Source organism: Prionailurus viverrinus, chromosome B2, assembly GCF_022837055.1.
Source record: "Prionailurus viverrinus isolate Anna chromosome B2, UM_Priviv_1.0, whole genome shotgun sequence".
NCBI classification, from domain to species: Eukaryota; Metazoa; Chordata; class Mammalia; order Carnivora; family Felidae; genus Prionailurus; species Prionailurus viverrinus.
This window is the reverse complement of record NC_062565.1, coordinates 53,947,714-53,960,940: the sequence shown is the minus strand read 5'-3', so window position 1 is coordinate 53,960,940 and position 13,227 is coordinate 53,947,714. Positions and strand designations below refer to the sequence as shown.

At 36.5% G+C, this 13,227-nt stretch overlaps 1 protein-coding gene across 25 annotated transcripts in view; it reads left to right on the top strand.

Moving 5' to 3' along the window:
• The window catches only part of DST (dystonin), a 372,684-nt gene that overhangs the window by 253,973 nt on the left and 105,484 nt on the right, over positions 1-13,227 (top strand). For 24 of the 25 annotated variants that reach the window (XM_047859452.1, XM_047859460.1, XM_047859447.1 and 21 more), the window contains 8 exons: positions 406-529; positions 3,867-4,075; positions 4,700-5,017; positions 5,538-5,704; positions 7,300-7,456; positions 8,366-8,492; positions 10,985-11,044; positions 11,845-12,086. In XM_047859452.1, the coding sequence (XP_047715408.1) occupies positions 406-529; positions 3,867-4,075; positions 4,700-5,017; positions 5,538-5,704; positions 7,300-7,456; positions 8,366-8,492; positions 10,985-11,044; positions 11,845-12,086 (1,404 nt within the window). The remainder of the gene's footprint in view (positions 1-405; positions 530-3,866; positions 4,076-4,699; positions 5,018-5,537; positions 5,705-7,299; positions 7,457-8,365; positions 8,493-10,984; positions 11,045-11,844; positions 12,087-13,227) is intronic. The other variant, XM_047859436.1, reaches the window with a different exon arrangement.

Sequence of the window (13,227 nt, the reverse complement as noted above, 5' to 3'; positions counted from 1 at the left end):
TCCCTAATTGTTTCCTTACTTGGAGTCAGAGTCCCAGAGGTTTTTTGTCAGGTTGATTTTTGTTGTTGTTTTCTGGTGGTTAGTGAGGGTATCCTCTGAAGTCTCAAAGTGGGGACTCAAGGGGATCTCAGGCTAGAGGTAGAGGGTTGCAAGATCGAGAATCAGGCCACGTATCATGAACATATGCTCAAGGGTTAATTTCAAGACTGAATTTGTATTATCCTGACTGGTTGATGTCTTTGCTAACACCACTTTATAACTGGCCTTACTCTAAGGACTCTAAGTTTGTAATGATGAAGAGATTATTCTGTCCAATTTAACTTTATCTTACTGTAAGCAATTTTTTTATACTGGAAATATACCATTTAGTCCTACTGAGTATAACTGAGGCATTCAATCCTCCAGGCTCTGCAAGGGCAGATATCCAATCAGCAGGTGGCTGTAGAGAAACTGAAAAAAACGGCCGAAGTCCTTTTAGATGCCAGAGGATCTTTACTTCCAGCCAAGAATGAGATCCAGAAAACACTGGGTGAGTATTGATTTCCTTGTTCACTTTCTCCCGGGTAAATCCTTTTTTTTTTTTTTAATTTTTTTTTTTAACATTTATTTATTTTTGAGACAGGGAGAGACAGCATGAACGGGGGAGGGTCAGAGAGAGAGGGAGACACAGAATCTGAAACAGGCTCCAGGCTCTGAGCTGGCAGCACAGAGCCTGACGCGGGGCTCGAACTCACGGACCGTGAGATCATGACCTGAGCCGAAGTCGGATGCTTAACCGACTGAGCCACTCAGGCGCCCCATCTCCCGGGTAAATCCTAAATGAAGATATTCTGATATGGAGAACACGTTCACTAGTGTGTATTGTGTTGTTTATGGCCTTTCACTGTGAAATGGTGCTTCTCAATCTGGGAAGAGGCATGGCTTTTCTCGGCACGTATATTGGGAGTGGGGGTTGTATTCTTTGAGAGGAGTATATTTAAAGTTTAGTTTTATTTTTAGAAAATGTAACAGAAACTCTATGTAATATTCACCACAGGAAGTAGAACTTCAGATTCTTTTGGTTGATGGCATTGGGCAGAGCTAGCCTCTAATCCTGTAGCCAAAAGAGACTCCCTGGAGGGGTCTGTCTTTGTTGAAAGCAGGAGCGTGGGGCTAAGAGATGTGCTTTAAACCAACATTTCCAGCTCTCCATTTTCTAGAAGCCTTTGAGGGGTCTCACAGGGTTCCAGTTGCCCCAGTTCTTTGGTGATACTAGAAACTTGTATCCAGTTATGTTGGTGCTTTTGTGCCCTCTCAGAGTCAACATTTCTTAAGAAAAGAGCTATTGCATGTTATTCTTCGTATCCACTCGTAATGTTTAGTTTATAGTAAATGCACAGTGGGGGTATCGATAAATGCTTGCTGTCTTACTGTATGTTTTGCTTTGACTTTGCTGCTTTTCATATTATTTAATGTGTGGTTTCAGGTTATTATATATTTCTACATGTGAAATAGAAAACTTAATGTTTTGTAAGATAATTGGACCTGTGTTTTCACATCAAAGAAAGTGTGAAGTAAAATCTGAGCAGAAATTTTAGATGAAGAGAAGGACGAAGCTTTGCTTTTCTAAAACTGCTCTGTAGAAGGAAAACTTTTTTTACATTCTTAAAGATGTCTAAACTTCTTTGATCACGCACCTCTATCAAATAATTTTCAGCATACACCCTCATATATGCATGTGTATTTATAAGTTACGTACATGTTACTGTCTTATTGCATTATGTGTATTATAATTATAAAATACAAAAACATAACATTTTAAAGTATAAGGTAAAAAATATGAATGGAAGGTCTAACATTTTGTTCCTATATACCAGTGTACCATTTTGACATCCCACATTTGCATCCAACTGCTTTAAAGACTTGGGCACAGAGATTTGGAGAAGAAAGAAAGACTATGTTATATGTGTTGCTGTTATTTGCAGAGGCATTTTGACATTTTTCCCACTGTTAATTGTACATAGTCTCATTTTTATTAGCTTAAAACTCCACATATTACACATTATTTTAAGACTTAAAATTTTTATGTGGTATAAGTTTCTAGGAATATGTGAAAATATATTTAAGAGAGGAATTTCTCTAAGATCTATGTGACCTCTAAGAAAACCAACCACTTAAAAAATTAATATTCTTACAGTAGATTTCATTTTGTCACTTTTTATAAAACAATATTCACTTAGTAAAAGCAAGAATTGACTTCGGTGACAGTATTTGATCACTAAGAAATACGAAAATAGTAACATTCAAGATGTGTTAATTTTATTAAAATAGCTGACTTTGTGTGGGACGTCCCTTAGCAAGGCTAAACAGATTGCCTACGTTACCCTGCTGATGCACAGAATTGCCCATTTGAGAAGCAGTTCACCTGGTAATCAATCACTACGTGCAATTCAGAGTATCTTCTCTTGTGACTTTCAAAGCAGGGCTTGTATTTGAACTTGCTGCTTGTTTTGTCTGCTGATAGAATCTTGTTGCATATTCAGTGCACTCCCCTATGCCCCCCACTCCACTCCGCCTCCACATTCTCAGGGCTTCATTATGTTCTGTGGCAGAAGCATGATTGTCTCTTTAAATTAAATTTAACCTCTCAATGTAGTGAAAATTTGTCAAACTGTTTTCTCATTATATATTAAATCAATCAAAGGGAAATATTGCTTACATAGATTATGTTCCATGGACCAAACACAACGTGTAAAATATTTCACTTTTAGAGAGGGGTTTCAGGTCAAAGTTTTCTGCTAACTGCACATACAATGTATCCAACTAAAGCATTCAGAAGTAATTAAAATATGTTTCAAATTATTGTACAGTGAGTGACAAATTGATGATTATTCCAGAGAGAGATTAATACATTTAAAATCATTGTTCTTTGAACTTTTTTTGGTCTGCAGTACAGAATGTAGGATGTTAAAATATAGAACTTTATATTTGAGTGAAAAATTGGCTAGAATGGGCTGTTTTTTTAGCATCTTAATTGAAAAGAAAGTTAATCTCATCTGAGATAGGTCAAGCTGTTAACATTTATTTTTCCCTTTTGTCTGCTATCAAACTTTTCAAATACATTCTATTTATATTTTAGAAGCATAACCTCAACCCTCTTTATTTTGAGTGAATTTTCATTATCTGTTTTCTGATTATATTTATTTATTTTCTCATGTTTGGATCTGTCAATTTCTGTGCATTTGAGTACTTTGCTTAGGATGTGAAGGATGACAGAAGCTTAATTGTGTGTGTGTGTGTGTGTGTGTGTGTGTGTGTGTGTGTGAGAGAGAGAGAGAGAGAGAGAGAGAGAGGGAGGGAGGGATGGGAGAGAGACGGAGAATGCATATGTGCACATGGGAGAGATAACTTTTTATATGTGAGGGTTAATTCTTGATAAATCTTTTTATAGCTGTGTATTGTTTCTTGAGAATAGCTGTATCTGACTGTCACCTTTACCCCCCCATATAGTTACCAAGTATGGCTAATTTGAAATGTCAGGTTGAGAACCAATATTTATTCCAAACATCAGCAGTTTAGACCACTTAACAGTCTCTGCGACAATTCAAATATTTATGCATCCAAAAATCTCTTTTCAAATGCAGATGGCATATATTTGAACTATTTTTTAAGAAATAATTCTTTTTTTTATATTCCACTGAGATGCTTTCCTTCTTTTTTTAAGTTTTTAGATGGTGCTCTGATTATGTATTTTGAATTTATCATTTAAACTTTTTCCTTTTTCCAATTTTGGTATGGAAGTTTTGTGACTCACCTTAGTGTATTTTTGAAAAGGAATAGGTCAAAGAGAACTTCATGGTTAACATTTCCTGATCTCTTTGGATTAGATGACATTGTTGGGAGATATGATGATCTGTCCAAGTCTGTTAATGAACGAAATGAAAAACTCCAGATAACCTTGACCCGCTCACTGAGTGTGCAGGATGGCCTGGATGAAATGCTGGACTGGATGGGAAGTGTGGAAAGTTCTCTGAAAGAACAAGGTCAAGTGCCCTTAAACTCTGCTGCTCTTCAGGATGTGATCAGTAAAAACATTGTAAGTGACATTTAAAAAGAAAAAAAAAACACTTTTAGATGAAAAAAAAAATGTTTAAAAAGTCCCAAGAAGGGGTAGATTTAAGATCAATTTAAGGATATAGAAAAAGGGGTTTCCTGAGTATAACTGGACAGTATTGCTTGCACCAAAACACATGTGTCAGAACAGTTTTTCTGTGAAGAAGTATAGAGAGAGCTTTGTATACTTTTTCATGAGTGTAATTCATTTCAGAGGGCTTACACATACATGAGCCCTATCGTGTGTATCACAGCTTCAGCCAGCTGCACATGAGGTTAATCAGATCAATCTTGTTGTTGTCTAGCCTTTTAAAAATGAGGACCATGGATAATCCCAGGGCTCCATTAGATCCCAGGGGCTGCTGAGTAGCAGCCGCCTCCTGCCTTGCTCAGGCAACTTGCCAGCTGTTCTCCAGTCTCTCTTGAAGAGATTTGGGATTGTGTTCCTCCAGGGACAGATCAGACTTGTCAGTCAGTTCCAACGTTAACTTGCCTCAGTCACAGGTGGTTCAAGCTCATGTTGTTATGAATAGTGATGTTTTTAACACTCTGTGATACTATTTGTAAACATCATTGTGAAACATACGCATTATTTGGTTCATTTCAGATGTTGGAACAGGATATTGCAGGTCGTCAGAGCAGTATAAATGCCATGAATGAAAAAGTGAAGAAATTTATGGAGACCTCAGACCCATCCACTGCATCCTCACTGCAGGCCAAGATGAAAGACTTGTCTGCTCGGTTTTCAGAAGCTAGTCATAAACACAAAGAAAAACTGGCCAAGATGGAGGAGCTCAAAACCAAAGTAGAACTCTTTGAGAACCTCTCAGAAAAGCTCCAAACGTTTTTAGAAACAAAAACTCAGGCTCTTACTGACACAGATGTGCCAGGAAAAGACGTTAGTGAATTGTCTCAATATATGCAGGTGTGTCTTCCTTAATAATCACGAGGTTAATCAAGTATATTAACATTTAAGACCAGCTCATACATGTATTAGCGAAATTATAATTAACGATCATTATTAATGCTGATAGATTGCTGATAGATTAATTGCTGATAGATTGGTAAGGATCTGTGCTTCCCTCCTTTAAAAATCCCAAACCCCATCTTCTCCTTAACATGTTTTGCTCATTGATTAGAAATGAACACCATGTCTCACATACACAGTTTGCACATATTAAAGATCTTAAAAGTACCTTATATGCCAGAACCCACAAAGAGAGTATGAAGAGTACGTTTTTAAATTAAATAAATTTACTATGTTATCTTTCAAACAGCCTACTGCATGTTTATTTATATTTAGAGTACTGACTACAGGCGGGATCATTCTTCTGTGAAATTCTGAGGAGAGCCATTCTGGTTCCATACATACCTCTTGGTAGATAGAATGCCATCTGAAAATCTAGCAGTATCTTCTATTAATTAAATATCTAAATCCTTTGTAGGAATCAACTTCTGAATTCTTAGAACATAAGAAAGATCTTGAAGTTTTACACAGTCTTTTGAAGGAGATCTCCAGCCATGGCTTGCCAGGTGATAAGGCTCTGGTTTTTGAAAAAACAAATAATTTGTCAAAGAAATTCAAGGAAATGGAGCATACCATCAAACAAAAGTAAGCACTCCTTAAGAAATTGGATTTTAGTCTACTTGACACTTAAAGAATGAATTATTTTTCTTTGCTTATGTCAATACCTGAAATAAAACTTGAGAATAAGCATAGGACTACTTTGTAAGTGCTTTTATATTGATAACATTTTTTTTGTGATTAAAATTAAGTGCATTTTTGTTAAAATATTTAGGAAGGAAATTTGGTACTTTTTCCTAAAAGTAGAGAGTATTATGAAGAAAAATAGTGGTGGTGGTGTTTTACTGAAAATAATCTAAAGTCACTATAGTCTCTGAAGTTTTTGGCGAATAGCACATTTTATTTGCAAAAGCAGAAATAACCTTGAAAGACAGCTCATGGCTTATTGCTTTTTGGGCTCAATTCAGAAGCTATGCGCAATTTTAAAATAATTCTTGATGGCCTTTTTAAAACGTAAAATAGTTTACCTTTTAAAGAGTTGTAGAAAGAAATGATTCCATGAATAAATAAGAAACGAGAAAATGAACCTAAGTTGAGCTAAAAAGCTGTGCTTTTTAGAAATAAACCTTGTGGCTAGACTTTTACATATTTCTGATCTCATGTTAGTTTGGAATATACATTTGGTTTTGCTAAAGAACCCACAAAGATGGAAAACACTTATCTTTTACCTATACTTAATTTCTTCAGGATCCTCTACCTAAAACTTTTGAGTGCTATTATCTATACTATTTCCAGAGCTACATTTTCCATCTTGTCACATAATATTTAATTCACATTGCACGGAAGTAATATTCTTTTTCCTAGGTCAACTCTAGGTTTTTTCTTCCTTCAGAATGGTCCAGTTTTAAGACCATGTAGTCATCAGTAATTAGTCCAGCTTCAGTGGACTCTTCTATGTTGCTATTCCACATACATGCACATGCGCACATGCCATCATCCATGTACCAAATGGGACTGTCCTCACAGCTGTTCCTTGCTGGGCATGTGCCCTCCCTCCAAGGTGCTTAGTGTACAGAAAGATCCTAGAGTTCATTGGGGAGCGTTCTGAGGATCTGTGGGGGAGGTGGTCGTTAACATTCTTGTAACCAGGTCTCACCTCATGTTTGGAGAGTTTGGAGAGAACTGTACTCTCTGAGGCACCTGGTTTATCCATCCACTAGAAGGACTGTAGTGTCGAATAGAAACCACTAGATGGCAGGATGTTTTCCTCATGTCAGTGATGTGTAAATGTTTCCCTGCCCGTTCTGTGCCTGCTGGCATTAAGCACCATATAAAGTGGACAGATCAAAGTTTGCTGAATCTAAATAATGTTAAAACTGTTTATATAGCCTTAGAGTTTATGTAGCATTATAGAGTGCCATTACCATATGGGTTACAGATTTCTTAACTGCTCCTATCTTTTTCTGTGGAGTGTGCCTGAGGAATAAAATAGTTATTTAGCTGATTTCACTTGGATCTATGACACCTTTCCTCTTCTTATCAAGGGTTAGAGAGTGCATAGGGGAATATTTTTTTCTTAATAGTAAGCTTGATACAAGAATAATAATTTATTTATTAGTAATTATTTCTTTGGAGTATTTTCTGTCGGAGACTTAAATTCTTCCATAATTTTTGTTATCTAGAAAAGAAGCTGTATCTTCTTGTCAAGAACAGATGGATGCTTTCCAAGTCCTTGTTAAGTCATTGAAGTCATGGATAGAAGAAACAACAGAAAGAGTTCCTATTGTGCAGCCTTCTTTTGGTGCAGAGGATTTAGGAAAATCTTTGGAAGAAACTAAGGTGAATCATTATCTAATACTAATTCTTACTTGCCTGTGTGAGTCATGAGAGGTTAAAAGACTATTAGTGGTTTCCTTTTATCTAATATCATATTAAGTCAGATCCTCATTTATGTTCGGTATATTTTGGTGATACTTGGAAGTCATAACATAGCTCTGATCCTTTTGAGGAAGAACACAAACTTTGACTTAATTTGATTTTTGAAAGATATTTATTAGTGGCTGCCTGTTCTAGTACCCAAGTTTACTTCCCCATCAAATCTCTACTTAGCTTCAGTTTTTATACCATTTCTCATAACGTTATGTAAAAGACCCTGCTCTTCAACTCAGCAATTAACTCTAGCTCAGATACATCACCGTAACCAGTATTTGAATCCCTAGTACAAATAGTGTACAAGTCTTGTCAACTGATTCAAATCATAAAAGTTATGACCAGTTACAGCAGTTATCCCAACTCCCAACTTTGTGGAGATGTATGTTTTTAAAAATTCATTGAAATTTTGATGATTAAAACTCACTATTAAATAGAATTCTGAATTCCCATTTTTAAAAAAATCATTTCTAGTACCTTTCTTCTTGTAATTTGGCCACTACTGAGTATAGTCTTCAGACTGGCAGTTGACAGTTACTTTGGAATCCATGGCAGCTAGAAATAGCCTGACTTCCACTGTGGCTAGGAGCAGAATGCAGGATGGACCATACCTCACTTCTCACCGCTAACAGTGTTAACAGTCACCTGGGCACAGTGTTAACAGTCACGTAGGGATGGTGCCTTTTTCTCTATCCGTGCCCCCATGAATCAGGACCCACAGTCATCATTGCTTTAAGATATGTTAAAGAAATTGAATTATAATGTGTAACTTTGAAACTATTATGAAGACTGGAAAATAATGTGTTTTCATATCTCAAGAAATTACAAGAGAAGTGGAGTTCAAAAACACCAGAGATTCAGAAAGTAAACAACAGTGGGATCTCACTATGTAACCTAATCAGTGCTGTCACTACCCCTGCAAAGGCAATAGCAGCGGTCAAATCAGGTATGTGCTTTACTTACATCCGTGGAGAAACCCCTAAGAATTGGGTCTGACCCTGTTACTTTCATTTACCTTAGTTTTTAAATTGATGCATAAAGTAAACACAAAAGAAGAGTGACAAGAAAGATGGCATGTATATGCATGCCCTAAAAGTATGCTCCCCATATGGAGGAGTATCTGTAATGAGTCAAATTTCAGATTCCTCTTCTGTTCATTTTCTTAGAGGCTACAGTTGAAATGTAGCCAGATTGATACGTAAGAATAGGGAGCTTTAGATTGGGGAAGAGGAAAGAGCAGATTCTAATTTGGTTTTTTTACCGTAATTAATGGAGATGCTCAAATCCTCTTTGAAATATTTGATAAATGAGTCTGGTCTCCTGGGAAAGGAGAGGTGAAAGAAAGAAGCAGTTCTTTTGTGTAGGGTGAATCTCTCCTTTTTTAAAAAATTAAAGTCCCATCTAGGGGCTTCTGGGTGGCCCATTCGGTTAAGTGACCAACTCTTGGTTTTGGTTTAGGTCATGATCTCAGGGTTCGTGGGTTCAAGCCCCGTGTCTGCTCTGCACTGACAGCGGGGCCTGCTTGGGATTCTCGCTCACCCTCTCTCTCTCTGCCCCTTCTCTGCTTGTGCTGTCTCTGTTTCTCTCAACAAGATAAATAATAAAAAAATAAAAAATTCCCATCTCCTTTAGCATCTACTTTATTTTGTACAGAAAACAACTATAGCATATCTAAATTGCAGTCATGACTGAGCCACTTAACACAAGGGGAGAGTCATGTATAAGTAATGATTCTACAGTCCATTTAAGTTGTGGATATGCTTTTAAGTTTAAATTTTTTTTTAATGTTTATTCATTTTTGAGAGACAGAGAGAGACAGAGCATCAGTGGGGAAGGGGCAGAGAGAGGGAGACACAGAATCTGAAGCAGGCTCCAGGCTCTGAGCTGTCAGCACAGAGTCCGACACGGGGCTCAAACTCACCAACTGTGAGATACGACCTGAGCTGAAGTCGGATGCTCAACCGACTGAGCCACCCAGGCGCCCCAATAGTTTAAAACATATTTATGTTGTTAAAATTGGTGTGTTTTTTTTTTTTAATACAAGAACAGATGGAGGCAAATCTTGCATCTTTATTCTGAGAATATCTGAGTATCCTTTGTGGTTTATCTGTCCCTCCCAGCCCCCTAGCTGCCCCTCTTGTGAGACTGATGTTCCCGCTGGGCCTCTCTCAACCATTTATTCCGCTCTATTAACCCCATTTAAGGGCCCACTTATGTTATATATGGTGTGATGACCTCTCCTTTCTCTTCTAATCACATTTCCTGAAATGTCAAGTGTTTTGTTTGGCTTTGTTTTTAGAAAAGGAATTCTATTGTGCTTTTAGTTCTTCAGGTCCACTTTGTATTTGCAATAGGTACAAAAAAAAAGTTTTTTTCCTGCTCTTGATAACTAACAAGCATGGTAGGAATCATTTTTGAGCATCATCAGGATATGTTCACTTTCAACCAAAATGTCAATGTGTGATTTTTTTTAAAGAGACCAAACTTAGATTAAGATTTAGATATTGACATATTATTGTTTTAATCTTGTTCTCATGTGTCTAGTGTTTTAGATAGGAAGCCAATGCAAACTCACATGAGAAAGTCTAATTCAGTATTTTAATACTCTACTTATCAAAAAGGAACCAAGGCTAGATGTTTATATAATTAGAGAGGAGTAATTACTACTTAGTGAGTAGTTCCTATTTGCTAGGCAGTCAGTTAACTGTCTTGAATACCTACAGTGTTCTTGCATTTAAATTAGGTATTATTATCCCCACCCGTTCGGTTGGGGTGGTGATTAATTTGTCCAGTCACCCAGCTAGTAATTAGTGGGGCTGGAATTTAAATTCAGGTGACTCATACGCTGAAGCCCAGGCATTTCTAACCACTGTGTTCTTCTGTCTCTGTGTTGACATAATGTGGGTTTTAGTAATAGGGTTTGTGTGTTTGTTTTACTTTTAACTTTTCATGTCTTTGTACCTCATTCTGTTTCCATTAAACCCATAATAACACTGTGTAACTGTACCAGACAATTTTCAAATTTTTAAGTAAGGATTTGTCTGTCAGTCACTTATGCTTCATGCAACACACTTACATAGTGAGCAACTTTTGAGCTTCAAGGACATTATCACTAAAATTTAGCAATAAAGCAATTTTATCACAAAATTGTTTTGTAATTAATACTTAATGATTACTGTATTAATCTAAAGTTATTGACACTAGTATTTAAAGTGATCATGTTACCTTACCACTTTAAGAATGAATTTTATAGACAAAGTTTCTTAAAATTTTCGACCTTTATTTGATTTAGAAATTGAATCAGTGGTCTACATTTTCAAATAGCAGTAACATTTGTAAATGACTACTGTTTATGGGGTTTGAGTTAATGCAGTCTACTGTTAACGTGTAGAAATACTATTGAAATCTATGACTACTTCAGTGTTAATAATTTTGCAGGTGGAATAATAAATGGTGAAGGAGCAGCCACAGATACTCAAGAAATTTTGGCAAATAAAGGTGAATAGTAACTTTAAGTGCTTATTGATTACAGTAACTTTGTTTTTGTTTTTATTTTTTTTAATGTTTATTTATTTTTGAGACAGAGAGAGACAGAGCATGAATGGGGAGGGTCAGAGAGAGAGGGAGACACAGAATCCGAAACAGGCTCCAGGCTGTGAGCGGTTAGCACAGAGCCCGACGCGGGGCTTCAACTCACAGACCGTGAGATCATGACCTGAGCTGAAGTCGGACGCTTAACCGACTGAGCCACCCAGGCGCCCCTTGTTTTTGTTTTTGAGAAAAAATCTTTAGAGATGAACAGTAGTTATATCGAAATTTCAACCTTGACTTAAAATAATTATTTATTATCATAGTCATTTGCCATAAGTATCATATTAATATAACATTCCATGCAATTTTGTTCATCTGAATTTAGTGAAACCTGGTAGTTCAGTTTGGTATTTGGTTATGTTCCTTTTTTCTGGTTAAGTAATTTAAGATATTTTGTCACTTGGAATAACATTCTTTGAGCTATTTCCTTGAGTTTGATTTCTGAGAAATTAATATATAGCATTTTATGGTTTTTGGTATTATGCAATGTACCTAAATTGTTTGTTATTAAATAGTATTATAACTCTAAAAATTTTTTTAGAAATATTAACCCTTTAGTTCTAAAAATTCTATGACTTTATCATGGTAGGCTTAATATAGAGAAAATACAAGGGAATAACATGTAAAGCAAACTTATTTCTAAAGTTCTAACTCTAAACTGTCTTGAAAATGTGTCCATCTGATTTTATTTTATTTTCTACTTTCAGGGTTAACATCCATTAAAAAGGATATGACTGACATAGGCCATGGTTATGAAGATCTTGGCCTCTTACTTAAGGACAAAATATCTGAACTGAATAGCAAACTCTCCAAATTGCAAAAGGCTCAGGAAGAATCAAGTGCAATGATGCAGTGGCTACAGAAGATGAATAAAACTGCAACAAAATGGCATCAGGCACCTACGCCTACAGATGCGGAAGCTGTGAAGACTCAAGTTGAACAGAACAAGGTATATTCTGTGGATATATTTATTGAAGACCTAAAAAAGAACAGACTAGCATTCAGATGGGACCCTCAGGACCCCTATTGTGATTTCTAGCTCTATAACCTTCAGCAAGTAATTTGCCAGTTTTGTTTCATATGTTTTTCTGTAGAAAGTGATGATAATAGGAATCTGTTTTACACACAGACGTTACAAAGATGAGTGAACTGTTTGGGGTAACTTTGCCACCTTTCTTTGTTTTTTTTTAAAGATTTTATTTTTAGGAGTGCCTGGGTGGCTCAGTCGGTTAAGTGTCTGACTTTGGCCCAGGTCATGATCTCATGGTTAGTGGGTTCGAGCCCCATGTCAGGCTCTGTGCTGACAGCTCATAGAGCCTGGAGCCTGCTTCAGATTCTGTGTCTCCTTCTTTCTCTGACCCTCCCCCACCCACACTCTGTCTCTCTGTCTTTCAAAAAATAAAACGTTAAAGATTTTATTGTTACGTAATCTCTACACCTAACATAGGACTTAAACCTACAACCTACAATGATCACGAGTCGTATGCTCTACCGACTAAGCCCACCAGATGCCCCAGCTTTGCCACCTTTAAATCATGTTAAGTCTGGGATTTTAACCAGTCAACTATTAGAAAAGATTTATGTAGGTGTATTAGGGATTTGTTCTGTCCAGCATAAAATAGGGTAGCTTATGCTTTCCCTTTCTTCAATAGATGGCATTTCTTTCTGCAACTGTCAAGATGGGGGAAATGACTTTTTGTGGCAATTATGGCAAAAATGTCTACAAATGTGATTACCTGTATCTGAATTCTATAATGTGTTATCCAGAAAAACATTGACTCACTAGTAGATTCTCAAACCTGCCAGCTTTTATCCAGACTGATTTTCTTCTCAGTTACAATATTGATGCCATCTTCCTTTTTTCCAAAGGGATTTGTTTGAGGATAATAAGAAATTATTCCTAGGTACTAGGGTGTAGAGTAATTTTCTCCACAGAAAGTGGAGTAATTTTCTCCACAGTAGTAGTGTTCCTCTTTGGGATTCCTTTATCAGATAGTTGAAGATTGGTTAAGAAGAGGAAAGGAGAATAATTATCTGCTGAATTCTGGTCCTCACTCATTTCAGCACCTAACAGTAGATATTTTCGTCTG